The sequence below is a fragment of the Mobula hypostoma genome, chromosome 7 (genome assembly GCF_963921235.1).
Source record: "Mobula hypostoma chromosome 7, sMobHyp1.1, whole genome shotgun sequence".
Taxonomy (NCBI): domain Eukaryota; kingdom Metazoa; phylum Chordata; class Chondrichthyes; order Myliobatiformes; family Myliobatidae; genus Mobula; species Mobula hypostoma.
Genome location: NC_086103.1, coordinates 135,630,167 through 135,651,145, shown reverse-complemented (window position 1 = coordinate 135,651,145; position 20,979 = coordinate 135,630,167). Strand labels below are relative to the sequence as shown.

Genomic DNA, 20,979 nt, shown 5'->3' with positions numbered 1-20,979 from the left:
GGGGTACGAAGGGGAGGTGGGGCATTAGTGGAAGTTTGAAAAGTCAATGTTCATGCCATCAGGTTGAAGGCTACCCAGACGGAATATAAGGTGTTGTTCCTCCAACCTGAGTGTGGCTTCATGTGGACATTAGAGGAGGCCGTGGATAGACATATCAGAATGGGAATAGAACGTGGAATTAAAATGTGTGGCCACTGGGAGATCCTGCTTTCTCTGGCAGACAGAGCGTAGGTATTCAGCGAAACGATCTCCCAGTCTGCTTATATGGTTGAGATACAGAATGTATCTCAACCATATAAGCAGTATACCACAAATACTATGTACTACATACTGTACAGAAATCCACAGCATAGTAAACGTTAAATTGTCCCATTCAGGCTTAAAGATTTAATCGCTATGGAGGCTTTCTTACTCTTGTGGGATTACATCTTTCCCGACAAGGGAGATCACTTTTGCTTTAGATTTCTCCTTCCCTTTTCCATGGCTAACTTAAAAATTTTAATATGGTATGATCAGCAATCCTAAATGTCCCCCAGTCAACACTTGATGAACTTGACAAATGTCTCGGTGCAGAAACAGATCCAATGATGTCTTGTGCCTTTAAGGATCAGAAACGTAAAACTGTAGATTATGTTCCAAGATCTTTGAAGATAATAGACTGTTTGAAGATGCGTATTAACTTACCAAATGGAAGGTTTAATGCTGAAATTTTAAAGGAGGGATTAATTACTTCAATCTGGAAAGGAAGAAGAACAGCATTTAAAAATAGTGAGCCACTTACAGTTACAAACAATGAGATCAATATGGTAAGCTTGGTGAGCAGAGCTGTTATAGGTACAGTGTGTAGTGAAGGAGACAGAGTAGATCCCGTTGATGAGCAGAGCATGAAAAGAGAACAGAATGTAGGTTCATGTCTACAGGGGATATACCTTGCGGGTGGTTTTCTTTGATGTGCAAGAGCATGGGAAAGGAGAAAGGAAATAGAGGCAGGTAAATGGTTAATTTTTAATGTAGTGAAAAATTGTCCTGAGATTTGTTACATTTGTTTTAAGAGATGAGAGCAACAAAGGCAAGGAAGACTGGTTTAAGGTTCTGAAGAAATATCTAAACACACTAACATTTAGTGACGCAAATTAATAGTGATGCAATATGTAAAAATGTTCAATTCTATTTCCTACTAATTATTTCAAAAGATTTAACAATTAAAAAGATGTTCGGGCATGGGATTGCAATCTTTTAGTTTGCATCACTTACAAAATAATTCATTGATTTGTGCAATACGACTAGATCAGACAAGGATATAAAAGAGGCTGAAAGAACGGGCAAAGATTCTATTATTAACGCCGGTCAAGATGAAAGGTTTTCAGATTCTAACTTTCTTAATTCTGCTGGAAATTCCATCTGCATTCACATTTCCAATATCGTCTAAAGATACTAAATTTGCCGAGGTCTCCAAGTATTCATAACTTTAACTTCAATTTTGGATAACCTATATTTTGTGTCCTTGAGGAATGCTAATTAACACTTTGTGATTCTGATTTTCTAGAACTATCTCAAAAACATTTACAACTTTAATTCTTCTGATCTTCTGCGAGGAAGTAAAGATGCTTTCAGAGCAAGTATTAAGGAAATGCAAGAATTCTTTGGCCTCCGTGTTACTGGAGATTTGGATTCTTCTACACTGGAGATTATGAAGAAACCTCAATGTGGATTTCACAATATTCTCCGATATGGCGTTGGCGATAAAAAATGGAAGCAAACAAGCCTGACATACAGGTAATTTTTTTCGGCTTCCCTTCTATTTTGAATAATACTTGTCAATAGCAGTCATATTTCTAACATTTTTCCCATTAATTTCTGAAAGAATCCTCAATTACACCCCACAATTGGAAGAGTCATACATAACCAATGCTTTCAAAAGAGCTTTAGAAGTGTGGAGTGAAGTCACACCATTGACTTTTACCAGGATTTCTGAGGGTGAAGCTGATCTTATGATCTCTTTTCAACGGAGGGGTAAGTTAACCGTATTTTATATTTGATTTAACTATGGCTGTTTGATTATGAACCATTAATATATCCCTTCATTCTTGTTTTCCCCTTTGTCCAGAACATGGTGATGGGTCTCCATTTGATGGACCTGGAAACTTGCTGGCCCATGCCTTTGAACCGGGTATAAATTTGGGAGGTGATGCTCATTTTGACTTAGATGAACATTGGACACTGGGATCAGAAGGTAAAAGGTTTAAACTATTGTTGCAGATTTTAGTCAACTGGAACCTAAGAATTCAATAAGTTACTCACTGGAAAGAAAACAGTCACCATATTAAAATACTGTTTATTTTTAATTTTAATTATATCTAATTGTTTATTTTTGGTACTTTGTTCCTGCAATATTTACTATTCTGAAACTAGGTGACCCAAGAACATTCTCCAAGGGTTTTTCTAACACTATGTTTTTTAAAGGAAGATTCAATAATATTGGAAGGCAGAGAAGATAAAACAACAATATGACTGATCACCCAAAACAATATAAAATGTTTATTTAGCAGAAAGAAAAAGTTGAAGTATTAATAGGAATTGCTGAATCATTACCAATAGCCAGATGCACAAGAAATTCACTCTGGCTTGCCTATTTCATCTGACAAGAGAAAGACGAAAACTGGAAGCAAAACTATTGAAATCTTCAAAAGGGGTCATAAGGAAATATGACCCATGGAGTCATCAGAAAAATAACTAAGGGAGATGACTGAAGTAGAATGTTCCACACTTCCCACAAAATGAAGCCATAGCTAGGATCCATATGGGTTTCTATGGCACCCTATTTCAAAGGAAGTGTTGGCTACTGCAAGGACAAATTTGGATAGGCTTATTAATAGTTGGGCACTGATTGTACAATGAAATTGGTGGCATTTACTGTATTTCAGCAGTTAAAATGAAAGCAACATCTAGAGAAAACGCACTTATAGTTAAATAAATAATATACCTTTTGAAAGAGAAAGGAATCTCTGACAGTAAATTCTAATACAGAATTTATTGTCAGAGATGCCTTTCTCCTTCAAAAAAAGGTGCATTATTTTGCAAACTTCTCTAACACCATATCCAGAAATCAGTCAACTGACAAGAATTACAGCTATAGATGATCTACATTTACACTGTTAAAAAATCCCTGAAAATTGTTGTTTTACTACATGAGATTTTGGTGGCATACTGTACATTAATTATAGCTTCAAAGGCACATTTAATGTCAGAGAAATGTATACAATATACATCCTTAACATGCTTTTTCTTTGCAACCCTCCACGAAAATGGAGGAGTGCCCCCAAAGAATGAATGACAGTTAAATGTTAGAACCCCAAAGTCCCCCCCAGATGCCCCCTCCCACACATAAGCAGTAGCAAAGTAACAATCCCCCCTCCCCCACCAGCAAAAAAAAGGCAACAGCACCCATCACCGAGCACTGAAACATACAGCAAAGACACAGACTTGCAGTACCCCAAATACTACTTGTTCCCCCAGTATTCGACATACCACAGGTTCTCTCTTTCCCTAGCAATAGTTCTGGGCCTAAGGCAAATATTTTTATGTTAATATATTGTTCTTCTTAAGAAAATTGTTTAAAAATATTGTATATTATTTAATTATAATATCTGTTTATGATATTTCAGCTAGCACCTTAATCTTACATGTCTTTTAGTCTATCATAAGACCGTAAGATATTGGAGCAGAATTAGGCCATTTGGCCCATCAAGCCTGTTCTGCCATTTCATCATAGCTGATCCAATTTTCCTCTCAGCCCCAATCTCCTGCCTTCTCCCCATATCCCTTAATGCCCTGACCAATCAAGAATCTATCAATCTCTGCCTTAAATGTATATACAGACTTGGCCTCAACAGCTGCCTGTAGCAAATAATTCCACAGATTCAACATTCTCTGGCTAAAGAAATTCCTCCTCCTCTCCATTTTAAAAGGACACCCCTCTATTCTGAGGCTGTGTTTACTGGTCTTAGACTCTCCCACTGTAGGAAACGTCCTCTCCACATCCACTATCAAGCCCTTTCACCATTCATGTTCAATAAAACTATTTAAACTAACTATTAAAAATTCTGTACACTCCCATTTACTGTTTATGAGAATATTTCAAATTGATTGATGGATATAACCATCACTAGTTGCTGTATATTCCTTATAACAGGCAAGCAAAATTAGGAAAGGTGAAATCCAGGCCACAGCAAGCACTAAGTTTTTGTGGATAGCAACATCTCTTTGACACTGACTAAAAAGTGAAAGTTACTTAGAAAACAAATTTTGAAGGTATAATAATGAAGAACATCAGTATACAAATTTAATTTTTGCAATAACACTTAGAATATCATCATAACATGCATAGGTTATAGAAATATACAATATTTTTCTGATTGTAACTTTATAATTTCTGACATTATACTAATTCTTTTCTTTGAATCTATCATTTCAAAGTTCTCCTGCATAATGAAATTCCTGAAAAGACTGTTTAGCTAAAATCGTTTTGTATGGATTTGCAGGATATAACTTATTTCTAGCGGCTGCTCATGAATTTGGCCATTCTCTGGGACTGGGCCATTCTAAAGACATTGGAGCTTTGATGTATCCCATGTATGCATATCAACCGGAGCGTCAGTTTATACTGCCTGAAGATGATCTTCAAGAAATTCAACGACTATATGGTATGTCTAAATCTCTATTTTTCTGCAGAATCTATAAATAATAGCTTACAGAACTAATTAAATAATATATGTTTCAATTTGTATCACAATTATCTCTGAAAGCTATGAAGATAAAATCATAATATTGTTATTTTAAATTAGATACACTGTGGTTCCGTTTTTTCTCATTTGTAATATGTTAAGTTCAGCAAAAATACAGACAAATGAAAGGTGACACTAATGCATAAATTGTCAGCATCCAATTCAGCATAGGGGTGTATAGTAGTAAACAGCCAACAATCAGCATAAATATTTATTTATAAGTGAATATTTATATCAAGGGAAAATAGATAATTATATTCAGTTTAATATGTATCCTAGGTTCATCAAGTAATGGGAAAATTAAACCACATCCAGTGACTCCAAAGGCATGTGACACGAGTTTGATCTTTGATGCAGCCTGTACAATGCGAGGTGAAAGCTTTTACTTTAAAGGCAGGTAAGCAACAATTCTGTGTGCAAATTTTATCATTAACACCTGCAGTTTAATGTGTGATGAAAGGAAGTAAAGTCTGGAAATTAAAAACAAATAGAAATTATACTAAAATAGTGTTTGAAGTATTTGTAAAGACAAATAACACAATAAGATTTGGGGAGTTAGCTATTACTGTTAACAAAATATAACAGATACGTTTCCAACCGGTTCCCTGAAGTTGTTTCCTGAGGAAAAAGCTTGGCTAAATTTCTACAGACATTTGTATAGATCCTGTACCCTCCAGCATGAAAAAGGCCTTTAAAATATCTGCAGTGATCTTAAAGGGTCATGCTTTAGGGGATAGAAACAATTGCAGGACTCTGATGATTAGTGCTATGATCATTTGCTCAAGAACATGTTGGGGGGTTGGTGAAGAATACATGACGTTAAGATACCTTTCACCATATTTCTGATAATTAAAGATAGGATTTGGATTAGATCCATATTCCTCCTGATCCTATTATGCCATTCAATTAGATCAAATTGATCTACATCTTAAGTCCAACTACACACTTTGTTCAAAACCCTTAAAAGACAAAAATCATTATGGAATTTTCAATTAATTTAGTCTCTCAAAAAGATTGTACAGAATTAAGAAAATGTTATCTATTGTGTTTCATGAAGCATTTGACAAAGATACTTTATTGATCCCAAAGGAAATTACAGTGTCACAGTAGCATTGTGTTCGTCCATCGTCAATGTCGATGAGGACCTCAACACCATTATGATGGTGTCAAGACTACCGCGTGATTTGGATTTAAGTGAGGGAGAGTTGCTCACTCTCTCTTCCCAATTCCCATCTGGATCCAGTGGCAAGACAGAGTCGCGATGGCTAGAGATGGGACTAGGCGCAGTGGATGACCAGGACATCTTCTGTGTCTTGTTCTGCTCTACACATTCCACGTTTCTTGCAGAGACCGCCTTCTTGACCAATGGACCTTCCACTGGTCTCGACCACTCAATCCGCCGGAGTCTGTCTTCACATGCTGGGATAGACAACTCCCTATCTCACCAAGGGTTGGAAACCCGTCAGCTACCCTCACCTGGTTTAGCCGGCTTGTCGAAGCTGTTGCCCAGGGTGTGGACGCTGTTGCATGCAAACAGCTATGGGGAGCCACAGGATAGAGCTGAGTGCCAGCTGGGGACCAAAGGTGGACTAACCGCCTTGAAAAGGACTCGGCATGTTTCCCCACCAGAGGTGCTACCCCTCCCTGATGCCCCATACACCCTTGCATTACAAGAGCACAGATATTCATATATTAGAAGAGAAGTAAGTAGAAAAAATAAAAAAAATAAGTTACCTGAAAGAGTCTAACAGGAGGGGGTCATCACTTCCTCGGCTATAGGTTGACTGATTAAAGAATCTAATAGCTAAGGGTAAGAATGACCTCATATAGCGCTCTTTGGAGCAGCACAGCTGTCTTAGTCTATTTCTAAAAGTGCTCCTCTGTTCAGCCAAGATGACATGCAGAGGGTGAGAAACATTGTCCAGAATTGCTAGGATTTTCCAGAGGTTCCTTTGTTCTACCACAGCCTCTAGTGTGTCCAGTCTGACTCCTATAACAGAGCCATCCTTTCTAATTAGTTTATTTAGCCTGTTGGCATCACCTGTGTTGATGCCATTGCCCCAGCACATAGAAGACTGTACTGGCAACAACAGACTGGTAGAGCATGTGAAGGAGGGATTGCATACTCCAAAGGACCTCAGTCTCCTCAGGAAGTAGAGGCAACCCTGGCCCTTCTTGTACACAGCCTCAGTGTTGGTACTCCACTCAAGTTTGTCATGCATTAGGGTGCACCCCCAGGTACTTGTAAGTCCTCACCATCAATGGTAACAGGGAGCAGCACAGACTTGCTCTTCCTAAAGTCCGCCACCATCTCCTTTGTCTTACTGATGTTGAGCTGCAGATGATTCAGCTCACATGATTTAACAAAATCCTCCACCAGAGCCCTGTATTCATCCTCCCATCCTCCCTTTATACACCCAATTATTGCTGAGTCATCACAGAATTTCTGCAGATGACATGTCTCAGTGTTGTACAGGGTAAGCAGGAAGGGAGCCAATACAGTCCCCCGTGGGGCCCCAGAGCTGCATATAGCCATGCCTGACATAGAACTCTGAAGCCACACAAACTGTGGTCTGCTAGTCAAGTAGTCCATTATCGGGGGGACAATCTAAGTGCCAACCTGCGTTGAACAGAGCTTTTTCTCCAGCAATGAGGGCTGCATGGTACTGAAGGCACTTGAGAAATCAAAATACATGATCCTCACAGTGCTGCCCTGCTTATCCAAGTGGGAATGGGCTCTGTTCAGCAGGTAGGTGGCAGCATTGTTGACTCCAATGTTCTCCAGGTAGGCAAACTGTAGGGTATCAAGGGCTGATCTCAACAGGTGTCAGAAGTGAGCCAGGACCAGCCTCTCCAGGGCCTTCATGATGGGTGAGGTCAGGACCACTGGATGGTCATCATTCAAGACTTTCGGATGGCCCCTCTTGGGTACTGGGACCACATGATGTTTTTCATATAGTCGGAACCCTTTCCAGGCTGAGACTCAGATTGAAAATATGCTGGAGAACTCCACACAGCTGCTGAACACACTCCTTCAGGACCTTGGGGTTCACACCATCCGGTCCCAATGCTTTGCCGTGTCTGAGTTTCCCCAAAGACCTCCTCACCTGCTCAGCAGTGAAGGTGAATCCATGATGACTGGAGGGATACACAGAAAATCGATATAAAACGTGATCAACAACATTGAGGGTTCTGGAATAACAGAATCATTTACACCATGGATTAAAAAAATGTCTCAAGAACAAGAGTAATATAGAACTTTTATGCTGACAATTCCTGCTATCCTTCAGTCTTCATAACTGACTAGGATGATCAGAGTAAAACTTCAAAATTTGCAAGATACAAAGCTTAGCATGGCAACAGGTGAGGAAGATAGTAATATACTTCTAAAAGGCTGGCACATTGGACAGGGAAGTGAAAATGCAAATTAATAGTGAAGCATTAACTGATGTTTCTCTGGCAGAAGGAGAAGCAACAAAGTAGGTTAGTGGCACAACTTTGTAGGGTGTGCAGGAACAGAAGGATCTGAATCTATGTACACATAGCTCTTTGAAAATGAAACACTGGAAGAGCAATTAAGGTGGACCAATACCCAGGGCCAATTTAATCTATCTCAAGGTCTTATGGGAAGTAATGGAAAAGTCTGTTAAGGCTCTGACAATTTTTTGCATCCATTTAGTCACAGGTGATGAAGGATAGCTAATATTATTCCCTTATTTGGAAGATGATGAGGATAAGCAGGAAACTACAGGCTGGTGATCCTTTAGTGAGTAATAGGGAAACTACTGGATAAAATTCTTAGGTATAGGATTTATAATCGCTGGGAAAGGTAAAGTCTGATTAGAAGGGACAGCATGGCTTAGTGCATTGGAAATCCTGCCTCACAAACCTGATTTTTTTGGAGGAGTGAAAAGAAAAGTTATGAAGACAAGGAGGTAGACATGGTACATATGGACTTCAGCATGGTCTTTTGACAAGATTCCATACTGAAGGCCTGTCCAGACAGTTATGGCAGAAGGGTTCCAAGGTGTTTTGGCAAAGTGGATTTCAAAATTGTTTTGGTCATAGGAAGTAAAGCAGAGTGGCAGAACATTGTTTTTCTGACTGGAAGTCTGTAACCAGTGGTATACCACACAAATCGGTGTTGAGTCCATTGTGGTTTGTCCTAGATATAAATATCAGATGAGAATGTTTGTTGTCTTTTAAATAACTGTAAATTTGTGCTCAACTGTAAGATTGATGGAGTTCTGGACACTTAAAGTTAGAAAGGAAGTAGATCAACTGAGAAGTTGAGCAGAAATATGTTAGGTAATGTACTTTGTGTTGTATAATACTGGCTGTATATTTTTAGTAAATGACTGGGACCTCTGTATTTTTCTACTGGTTCATAGCTCTCTGAAAATGGCAACACAGGTGGATAGATTCATAAAAAAATCAATTAGCAGGTTTACTTTAATAGGCAGGTCTACTTGGATATAACTTTTGGGTTATTATCTTGCACTTGTCCAAGGTATTAGTCAGGACACACATGAAATATTGGTAATTAGTTCAATAGTTTGATTTTAATATCAGAGAATGCATCCAAATATACATCATGAAATTATTGTTCTTCACAGACATCCATGAAAATAGAAGTGTGTCCCAAAGAATGAGTGTTAATCAAAATATTAGAACCCCAAAGGCCCCCTACTCACCCCCCCACACACACAAGCGGTAGCAAAGCAATGACCAGCCCCTCCCCCACCACTTATTTCGGCAAAAAAAATCAGCAACCTCCACCCACCAAGCAAACAATAGCAAAGCCCTCAATAAATACCATGATCTGCAGTCCAACAAAAACTAATTGTTCATCTGACAATTTGACATTCCAGAAGCTATCTCTCTCCCTAATTAAGAGACAGGAAGGTATCACTCAACAAGAGAGGAGACATAAAACAAACAATGGTGTTAAAGTCCGCTGCGTCACTTCTTTTTCCCAAGGTCTTCAACTCGAGGATCGGCAATAAGCTGTCCCCCACCAACGGAAGACCAGTGCCCAACTCTAGTCAGCAAACATTAGAAATGATGTGGTAGCACCAGAAGATATTCATTACTATGCGTCCTGGCTCTGAGAGCTTTGGTTACAAGGAGAGATTAGATGGGCTGAGATAGTTTTCAAACGAGGTTGAGGAGTGACCTTAAACAGGTTTATAAAATTAAGTGGGGTACAAATGCTATGGATAAATACAGTCATTTTCCAAGGGTAGAGGAGTTTAAGTTGAGAGAGGAAATATTTCAAGGAGATCTGAGGGCCAAGTATATCACAAGAGGAGGAAAGAGAGGCATTTACAGTAGGTATGACCATGGATAGGAAAAGAATAAAGTGATATAGTCCAAACGCAAGGTTTAGTGTAGATAAGCATTTTGGTTGCCCTGGCTGAGCTGGGCTGAAGGGGCCTACTTTAGTGTGGCAAAAACTTATGATTCAAATAATAAAGCATACAGCATAATATCCTAGCTGCAGTGAGACTATTGTGTTTTTAATATTTCAAATACGTTTGAGTAATCTTGTATATATTGATTGATTAATCAATCTTGTTTGTTTAAATAATTACAGGTTATATGAAAAATATGTTAATTGCATATATCATCACACTACCATGTGATACATGTGCACCTTGCTTTATGTAAAGACAAAGTTACACTCATATTTTTGGACTCCTTGCATCTTCCTTGTAATTAATTTAATGTTCAAAACATAGCAGCTACATTGAACCTTTACAAAACATTCTTCCCTGTCCTATTCACCATAATTTAAGATATGCAATTCCTGAAGAGAGTGCACCAGAGACACACTTGAAGGCTTTCAGGAATGGGGAATATCAACTATGAGTTTAGACTGGAAAAACCAGGATTGTTTTCCTTCAAGCACAGAAAAGATTTGAAAGAGTTGTACAAGTTCATGAAAGATAGAAGCAGTTCACATTCACAAATAGAGGTTTAAGGTCTTTATGGTGAACAAAATTAGAATGGGAATTAAGATCCTGATTATGCGGCAAATGCAATCTGAATATGATAAAAGAGGACCTGGCAAAAGCACATGGGGACACCTATTTGCGGGTGAGTCTACATGCAACTGGTGAAAATCATTCAAAAATAAAATGATGAGAGTATGGAGCCAACAGGTTCCAACAAGATGAAAGGTATGGATGGCCACAGATCACACAAATCCTGGATGCAAAGGACAGGTATTGCGCATCAGATAAAGAAAAAGTATGGTAGCTAATGGCAGGGTAGAGAACTCAAAACAGGTGTGTGTGTGTGTATCTAAATTAACCAGGGAAGAAAAAGGAGTCAAAATAGCAATTTTGTGTCGAGTCTGAGAACGTAGATGAGGTCTTGAATACTTAATGCTTAGCTGTATTCACCACAGAGAAATACGTTATTGTTGGAGAACTCCCAGAGAGCGGGACAGTGAACAAATTTACCAGTGATAAGTAGATGACTTAGTGGTTTGAAGTGGTGAATAAGTCCCTAACTGAAGACAGGCATCCTAGGCAGCTATAGGATATGATGGAGATTGTTGGGGGCTCTGATAGAAATTTTCAAGTCTTCTCTGGCCATTGAAGATGTGCCAGGTGACTGGAAATCAAATAATAGCGATACGATGGTGCAGTTAAGTGTGCAGGTGCGATGGGAATCATCAGGTATTCCCGTTTAGAAATGCTGTAGCTGAAATCCACAGTTATACAGTAGCTATGATTACTTCAGTAAGCAGCATTGTTTTAAGATTTTAAAAATTGGAAGCAGGGACACCATACCAATCTACAGGTATGATTGAAACTGAGATGGTTTAGACTTCTACTTCTAATTATCTTGCTGGTGAAGGTACAGTCTCTGTAAAATAAAGTTGAAGACCTCAGGGCAAGATTGCTGGACTAGAGGGACATCAGGAACTGCTGTGTACTTTGCTTTATGGAAACAAGGCTCAAACCCGCAATTTCAGACATAGCGTTGCAGCCCAATACCTTCATTATTCTCCGCAAAGACAGGACAGCTCAGTCTTTTAAATGCAGAGGATGTGGAGTATGCTTCATGATTAACTTATTGTAGTGGTTCTGTCTCAGTTCAGCTCATCCAACCCAGAACGTCAAACGTTGACTATTTTATTTGCCAAGGGAGTTTCCCACCATCATCCTGGTAGCTGTGTACATTCCACCTGAAATCAACATCAGGCAGGCACTGGAGGATCTGGGCAATGTAAGCAGCAGGCATGAAACTGTGCACTCTGAAACCTTCCTTATCATTGTGGGAGATTTCAACCAAACCAGCTTGAAGAAGTCTCTGGGTAACTACCACCAACGTATCACCTGTGGAGCCAATACACTTGACAACTGTTATAACACCATCAAGAACACTTATTGTGCTATCCTAGATCCACACTTCGGAAAGTTCAATTACCTGTGTGTACTTCTACTCCCAGCATATAGGCAGAGACTAAACACCACAGCAACAGTGGTGAGGACCAAGAAGCTATGGTCAAGGGAGGTGCAGGAACACTTAAAAGATACTTTGAGTCTGTGGACTTGGCAATATTAAGGGATTCATCTTTGAGTCTGAATGAATACACAGTTTTCACTGACTTCATACAAAACTGTGTGGATGAATGTATGCCTTTGAGAACATACTGGAGATTCTCAAACAAAAAGCTATGGATGAACCAGTAGATTCGAAGTCTACCGAGGGCTCTGCACATGTATGGCTGTGCAATAACTGAAGTGCTCACGCATAGCAGGAATCTCCTTTTATGTAATGTGCTGCGCAGTTTTCAGGCCACGTCTTTTTAAAAAAATTCCTGCTCAGAGTAGTGGTTGGTCCATGAAGCTGTAAAAAAAAAATGAGAGAAAATCTTAGCTAAATCTGTGATATTCAATACAGGTGATCCAGAACTATACAAGGAATCTAGGTACAATCTACAGAAGGCTATTTTAAGAGTGAGAAAACAATTCCATTTGAGGTTAGACACAGAATCAGATGCACATCCTCTCTGACAGGGTTTACAGGCCATTACTTCCTACAAAGCGAAACCTAACATCATGAATGGCAGTGATGCTTCACTCCCAGAGTTCAAAGCCTTTTGTGCATGCTTTGAAAGGGAGAATTGAACTACACCTCTGTAAATCCCTGCAGCATCTAGTGACCCTGTGATCTCTGTCTCAGAAGCCGACATCAGAACATCTTTCAAGAGGATAAAGCCTCACAAGTTGTCAAACCCTGATGGTGTACCTGGTAGAGCCCTGAAAACCTGTGTCAACCAACTGGTGGGAGTGTTCAAGGGCATCTTCAATATCTCACTTCTGCAGTCGGGGGTTGCCAGCAGCTTCAAAGGGGTGACAATCATATCAGTGCCCAAGAAGATCAGGGTGAGCTGCCTCAACAACTATTGCCCAGTAGCACTCACATCTACTGTGATGAACTGCTTTGAGAGGCTGGTGATGACTAGAATCAACTCCCACCTAAGCAAGGATCTGGACCTGCTGCACTTTGCCTATTGCCACAAAAAGTCTTAGTGGATGCAATCTCACTGGCTCTCCACTCGGCCTTGAGAAAATTGTGTTCATTAGCTAGAACAAGGAATAGAACAGCAGGGGGATTATTGTACAGCTTTTTAAAACATTACTTGGATCACACTTGGAGTACTTTGTGTACTTCTGATCACCAAACAACAGGTAGGATACATTTGCACTGGAGCACCAGAGATGAACCAGGTTGTTGACTAAAATGAAATATTTCAGCAATGAACCCTGCTATACTTGTATTTATCCAAGCCAGCAATGTTCCTTTGTAACGTTCTATTCCTATTTACACTACTGATTGCATCTTCTATCTAAATATCACCAGAGGATTCTCATTTTCTTTCATCGATGTAATTTACCACTATAATGACCAGGAAAGGTTGCGTTCCTTGGGGAACAGTGCTAGACATGCAGCATTATTTGAATAAAACAACTTGGCTTTTGCCTCCTAATCAATTCTCTGTTTTGACTGAGCTGAATCACAAAAGAAACACTGAAGTGATTGATGTAAATAGCATTTTTTAAATCATTACAAGCATTCTATTAGAGATGCTCTCCATAGTCTCACAATGTCAAAGCTCATCAATACAACTTCAATTGCTTCAATAATCTCCCATGCAAGGGGATATAGCTCAGTGGCAGATCATTTTAACAAACATATCTTAACTATTGATAGAACATATTTGCCTATGACGATGTTTGAGGTGCTAGGTGAGAAAAGCAGTCTGGTCTGGAAGATTCCCCCGAACTTGACCACAATTGGTGCAAAATAACAACCAGTATTGCCTGGTTTGTTGCATGCCAATTGATATACCCCATTGTAGTGGCTGATGCATACGAGAACATTTCATGGTCACTTCACTTTGCAAACCTTATCTCCTAAGCAGCCTATGCCCTGCTGTGGAGATATTATGCTCTGAAGACATCATTGTTCTGTTTCAAAGTTGTCCTTTTAAATTTCAAACTGACTGTCTGCTTGTACTTAACACTAAGAACTGAAAACTTTTTTTTTGTTGGAACAAATGTCAGGAATAATACACATCATTCCATAGCTCCTGAATTCCCAACATTCCCCATCCATCATAATTTCCATTCCATACACTTAGAATTTTTGTTCAATATCTTACTGTCTGCAGTGTCCTAATACAAGCATCTAATTTAAGTCTTGGGAACAGTCTCCCTTACATGTATGTGCAATGATTAGTATTTGGATAATATGAGAAAAAAAGGCATAATTGCTTATTACTATGTCATTTGCATGCACACTCTGACTTGCACCCATTGATTTCTCTCTGATTTCCTTGAGATAAACTTTGCAGTCCTAGGTGCAGTTAAGTGGAAAATGCAACCTCCACTCTGAGAACCTCAAATTATTGATTTTCTTGACTGATATTGTTGTACTTCTCAAAAGTTATGTTTATATTTTAATACAATATTAATAAGACATAAACTACATAAGATTTATATTCACTTTACTAATGAAAATGTGCTGTTTCTAAAACAACTTCAAGCAGTCAAGGGTGTCACTTTCAATCTATTTATCACAAAATATATTGCAATCTACTACTGTCTGCAAGGGCATTTAATATTTAATACCAACATGAAGATGGTGACCAAGAATCTATAATTTGAAATGGTAAAATGGTATTAATATTTATAATTTTTATTTAGGTTTGCTTGGCGCATCCATCCAGAAGTGCCTTCAAGTATGGTTGTGATCAGTACCCAATGGCCATATCTCCCATCTGAAATCGATGCAAGCTATGAAGACAAAAAAGAGAACATTAATGTATTTTTCAAAGGTTAGTCATCTCACTTACAAGCCTGTCATAACTTTGTGCTTTAGTGAATATTTATGAAATGCAGTATGTATTGACCACTCCGTAAATTCTACTTGGAATAGGGTATATTTGTCAAGAATAGAGCGGGGTAAAAGCTGAGGATTACAATGCTACCTATGGCATTGGCCAGAAATAGAGTAAATTTCTTCCAATCTCCCACAAGATTAGTGATGTCATTTAACAAACCAGGGATACAGATTGCATAGAAAATGACAGCAGAATACTGGACAACACACACTCAGCATCAATGGAAAAAAAAGTACAGTTGACGGTTCAGGCCGAAACCCTTTGGCAGGACTGGAGAAAAAAAAGCTGAGGAGTAGATTTCAAAGGTGGAGGGAGGGGAGAGAGAAATGCCAGGCGGTAGGTGAAACTTGGAGGGGGAGGGATGAAGCAAAGATCTAGGAAGTTGATTGGTGAAAGAGACAGAAGGCCACGGAAGAAAGAAGAAAGGGAGGTAGAGGAGCACCAGAGGGAGGAGATGGGCGGGCAAGGAGATAACATGAGAGAAGGACAAGGGGATGGGAAATGGTGAAGGTGGGTGGGGGGATGGAGGCATTACTGGAAGTTTGAGAAATTGATCTTTATGCTGTCAGGTTGGAGGCTACCCAAATGGAATACAAGGTGTTGTTCCTCCAACCTAAGTGTGGCCTTATCCTGACCGTGGAGGAGGCCATGGATTGATGTATCGGAATGGGAATGGGAAGTGGAATTGAAATGGGTGGCCACTGGGAGATCCCGCTTGTTCTGGAAGAGCGTAGATGCTCGGCGCAATGGCCTCCCAATCTACATCGGGTGTCACCGATATACAAAATACCACACTAGGAGCACCGAACACAGTATATAACCTCAAAAGACTCACAGACAAAGTGTCGCTTCACCTGGAAGGACTATTTGGGGCCCTGAATGGTAGTGAGGGAGGAGGTGTAGGGGCAGGTGAAGCACTTGTTCTGCTTGCAAGGATAAATGCCAGGAGATAGATCAGTGGGGAGGGATGAATGGACAAGGGAGTTGCATAGGGAGCAATCCCTGCAGAAAGCAGAAAGTGGGGGTGTGTGGGGGGAAGGAAAGGTGTGTTTGGTGGTGGGATTCAGTTGGAGGTGGCGGAGGTTTTGGAGAATTATGTGCTGAACACGGAGGTTGGTGGGGTGGTAGATGATGACAAGAGGAACCCTATCCCTGGTAGCATGGCGGGAGGATGGAGGTAAGAGCAGACATGTGTGAAATGGAAGAGATGGGGGTTAGGGTACTGTTGATGGTGGATGAAGGGAAGCTCCTTTCTTTGAAAAAGGACATCTCCTTCGTCCTAGAATGAAAAGTTTCATCCTGCGAGCAGTTGTGGCAGAGACGGAGGAACTGAGAGAAGGAGATGGCGTTTTTACAAGTAGCAGGATGGGATGCGGTATAGTCCAGGTAGCTCTGACAGTCTGTTGAATACTGGATTACTATCAAAAATTGGAACAAAGAACAAAAACCAACCTCTGTAAGTGGAGGATTGGACAGAAGATAATTAAAGAGCATACATGTTTAAAACAAAACAGGATGGTTCAGAGTGAAATAGACTAATGAATGAAAGTCTCTTTTAACTGTGTAGCTCTCTAATTAGTACATAGAACCTGGAACAGTATAGCATAGGAACAGTTCCTTTGGCCCATGATGATGCCAACTTAAGCTGCATATCTGCCTGCACATGATCCATATTCCTCAGTTCCCTGCCAATTCACTTGCCTGATAAATACCTCTTAAACATTGCAATCATATCTGGTTTCACCACTTCCCATAGCACTGCAATCCAGGCACCTGCCACTCTGTTTAAAAAAAACGTTTGCCACACAACTTCCCCTTTAACTTCTCCTTCTCACATTAAAGTTGTATTTGACATTTTTACCCTGGAAAACAAGAATCTATATACTGTACCTTGTCTATGCCCCTCATAATTTTATACACTTCTATACACCCCTCAACAGACTCGAGAGCAAACGATGCAACCTCATCCAATCTCACCTTATGGGTGATACTCTCTAATCCAGGCAATAACCTGCTGAACTTCTCCGCATCCTCTCCAAAATCTTCACATCCTTCCTGTAATATAGTGACCTGAACTAAATACAATTCTTCAAATGTGGCCTAACCAAAGTTTGTACAGCTGCAGCACGACGTCCTCATTTTTATACTCCACACCCCAACCAACCACTGCAAGCAAGCATTTAACCATATGCCTTGTTTAACCTCCTCTCTATTTGTGTTGCCTCTTTCAGAGAGCTATGTACTAGCACCCCATGATCCCTCCATACATCAGTGTTCCTTAGGATCCTGCCATATATTGTGTACTTTCTTCTTACAATTGACCTCTGAAAATGCAGGACTTGTCTGGATTACATCCCAATTGGCACTTCTTTGCCCATATTTCCAACTGCTGAATCCTATGGCAATTTCCCTCATTGTGCACAACTCCACCAGTGTTTGTGTTGCCAGCTACCTCATTTGTGGCCAATGAAGAATAAAATATTTTTCCAAATGCAAAACATAAAGGGAGCCAGTTGGAAGTTTCTAAATAGATGCCAGAATCAATGAAACAGTGGCCCTGCACAATCCATAGCAATAAAGCTCTTTAATCTTGTTTGTTTAAGTCACATTATTAAAAAAAAGTATATAAGGACATGCTGGACATTGCTTGCTGCCCAAAACTATCGCCTGCAATATCTACTCTGCCAGACTTGCCTTTTCCAGATAGATAAAGTAAGTGGAAGGATTCTCTCCATTAACAAACTTCCTGTAAGGCAGAGCAGGGTTCCCAAGCAAGCAGGCCTCACATAGTATTGTCAATGGCATTAAAATAAATAATTATAAAAGTTATAGAAAGATCTTCTAAATATCTCACAATTAAAATAATACTGACAAATTATCTGCATCTATTATTAATAAAAACACTTTTAACAGCCAATCCTAATATTAAAGAGAAGAATCAGGATGCAAAGTGTATCTGACCCTCTCCTCTGTGCACTTGTGCTACATTACTGGAGGCCATGGTAGGGCTTGTCTCAGTCTGCTGATGACACACACGTCCAAGGAGAGATAAGCCACAAAGGCTAACAACAAGAGATTTCCAATGGAACTGGTGTGCTCTTTATCAGTTCGATTCAGTATGTTAAAGTTTGAATCAAGAATGCAATGTTTCATATGGTATAGTCCCCAAATCTATTTATTTTTTATTTCAATTGGATAGGAAAAAAATACTGGGCGGTCAGCGGATATGACTTGGTATTTTCTCCTGGGTCAATACATGACTTTGGTTTTCCTCAAACCATTAAGAAAATCGATGCAGCTGTGCAGATTTCAGGGATTGGAAGGACATTCTTCTTTGTGGAAAACAAGTGTTGGAGGTATGAAAATTAACGATGTAAATTTCCAGTAAAATTATTAAGTACTCTTTCCTGGGTAACCGGATTATGTCCTTTTGCATATTAGTTACAGTAACAGTGCAAACAAAATGGAAGATGGATATCCAAAGCTGATACAAGATGAGTGGCCAGGTGTCAGTAGTCCTATTGATGCCGCAATTCAGGATGGATGTATGTATTAATTAGCTATTACAAAAGTCACAAGCTTTATTGAAATTAATTAAGTATTTAGTTACTAATCAGATCAAGATAACATTTAGCTTAGAAATAAAAATTCTTTTGACTGACAATCTGCTTTTTTAATTACAAAGGTACTTATACTCAGTATCTCCTATCCCTAATATAGGGCCACCGAGTGTATATTCATAGTTTTCTGCTGCATTGAACCACTTCAAGGTTCAATGTGTTTTGCATTCCAAGATGCTCTTCTGCACTCCACTGTTGTAAATGCATAGTTATTTGAGTTACTGTTGCCTTCCTGTCAGCTTGAACCAGTTTGGCTATTCTCCTCTGTCTTATCTCGTTAACAAAGCTTTTTTTTGCCCAAAGAACTGCTGCTCATTGGTTTTTCACACCATTCTTTTAAAATCTAGAGACTATTGTACGTGAAAATCCCAGGAGATCAGCAGTCTCTGATATACTCAAACCACCGTGTCTTGCACTAACAACCATTCCACGGTCAAAGTCGCTTAGATCACATTTCTTTCCCCATTCTGATGTTTGGTCTGAACAACAACTGAACCTCTTGACCATGTCTGCATGCTTTTATGCATTGAGTTGCTGCCACGTGATCGGCTGACTAGATACCTGCATTAATGAGCTGGTGAAGATATGTGCCTTATAAAGTGACCTCTGAGTGTATAGAAAATGAAAAGTCTCAGGAATTTTCAATTTAGTCTTATTATGCCAAGGAATTAGTTGAAATGCATTAGTAACTCAGTATGCACTATTCCACAAACTGTTTTTGACTTGCCACTTGGTCATAAAACTGATAATTTAGATCACCAGCCAACTATGAATACACCCTTTCTTTTAAAGAAATCTAATCACAGAGAGGAAATAGGTAGTTTTTGCAAGTCACAATGCCATTTCTATTCTGAACGATATTTTGAACACCTGTGGCAATGTTATACAATGTTTATGGAAGCACCATTCAGAAAGCAACTACCATTTTTTGATTGATGAGGATACTTTATACATTAAAAAAAATCACAAAACACAAAACTTCCTCAAAGTTGTAAAGATAATAATAAACAGAACATGTTACTGTGATCTGTGATGCTTGGTTTCCATTTTACTTGTAAATATAGCTTGCATAGTCAAATCACAAATCCACCATTCACCTGTTGCATGCATGTTATGTTCATACTTGAAGGATTGCACCTGAGATACCTGCATCTTTTATGTCTAGTCAGTCTCTCAATTACCTTCTATATGTCAGTTGAAGAAAATTCCAAAGAACATTTGGAAAGTCTGCATGATTTTCTTTCAGTAAAAATTTGGGTCATATTTGTGACTATTGACTTTCAAATTTATTAACTTTATTTTTATTCCCAGATATGATTTATTTCTTCCATCAACACATGGTTTTTTCCTATGACTACAACAAAAAGGAAGTCACGCAAATTGCATATGCAAATTCACATGTATGCAAATAGTTAACCCTTTGGGGAAAATATCAGAAAATATTGATGATCCAGGAAGTGCTGTTATTGAACTTGGCTACAATAACATGAATCAGCTTCTGTTTTGCATTGTCCATTTATTTAATTCTACAACTAGCTACATTCACTTATATTTTCTGAATAATTTTGGTGTGTTCTCTTTACTATTGCATTTCTACTTTTATTTACTCATAGCTTATGATGGTTGCAGCAACTTAAGAAAAATAAAGCTTTAATGCATTATACCTCCAGTCATATTTATTTCTACTTAATGCAATTTGCAACACAATTGATGGGAAAAGTTTCCCAAAGATACTCGCCTCTTCACTAAATCCACATAAACACCAAGAAGAGCAGCTGAACATTATAGTTCATACTCTTAATTATTTTCTCAAATTCATTCTTAATAGGCCAGCTAGTATGTCTAAAATCAAAATCAGGAAATGCTGGAAAACTCAGATTAGGCAGCACCTGAGCTGTTGAATTTTTCTAGCATTCTCCATTTTATTTCATATTTCCAGTATCTCCATCTTTTGATTATTCATTTTGTGCATGTCAAAGTCAAAAGCAAGTTTATTGCCATATGCACATGTGCAATGAAAAACTTGCAGCAGCATCACAGGCATATAGTATATATGCAGCATTCACAAGAAAAACAAGTTAACCATAAAATATAAACTTGTTTTTCAAGAAAACACAATTAGAAAAAAAATACCAAGTCCATTTTAGTGCAA

The 20,979-nt window shown here is 39.0% G+C and overlaps 1 protein-coding gene across 1 annotated transcript; it reads left to right on the top strand.

Annotated features, from left to right (window-relative positions):
* The first annotated feature begins 1,291 nt into the window (after nt 1-1,291).
* Nucleotides 1,292-20,490, top strand: LOC134349563 (collagenase 3-like). The gene is made up of 10 exons (XM_063054076.1): nt 1,292-1,448; nt 1,547-1,776; nt 1,865-2,013; nt 2,108-2,233; nt 4,542-4,703; nt 5,064-5,181; nt 15,011-15,141; nt 18,407-18,563; nt 18,649-18,752; nt 20,139-20,490. The coding sequence occupies exons 1-10, from the start codon at nt 1,353-1,355 to the stop codon at nt 20,237-20,239; spliced, it is 1,374 nt and encodes a 457-aa protein (XP_062910146.1). The 5' UTR covers nt 1,292-1,352; the 3' UTR covers nt 20,240-20,490.
* Nucleotides 20,491-20,979: the final 489 nt, after the last annotated feature.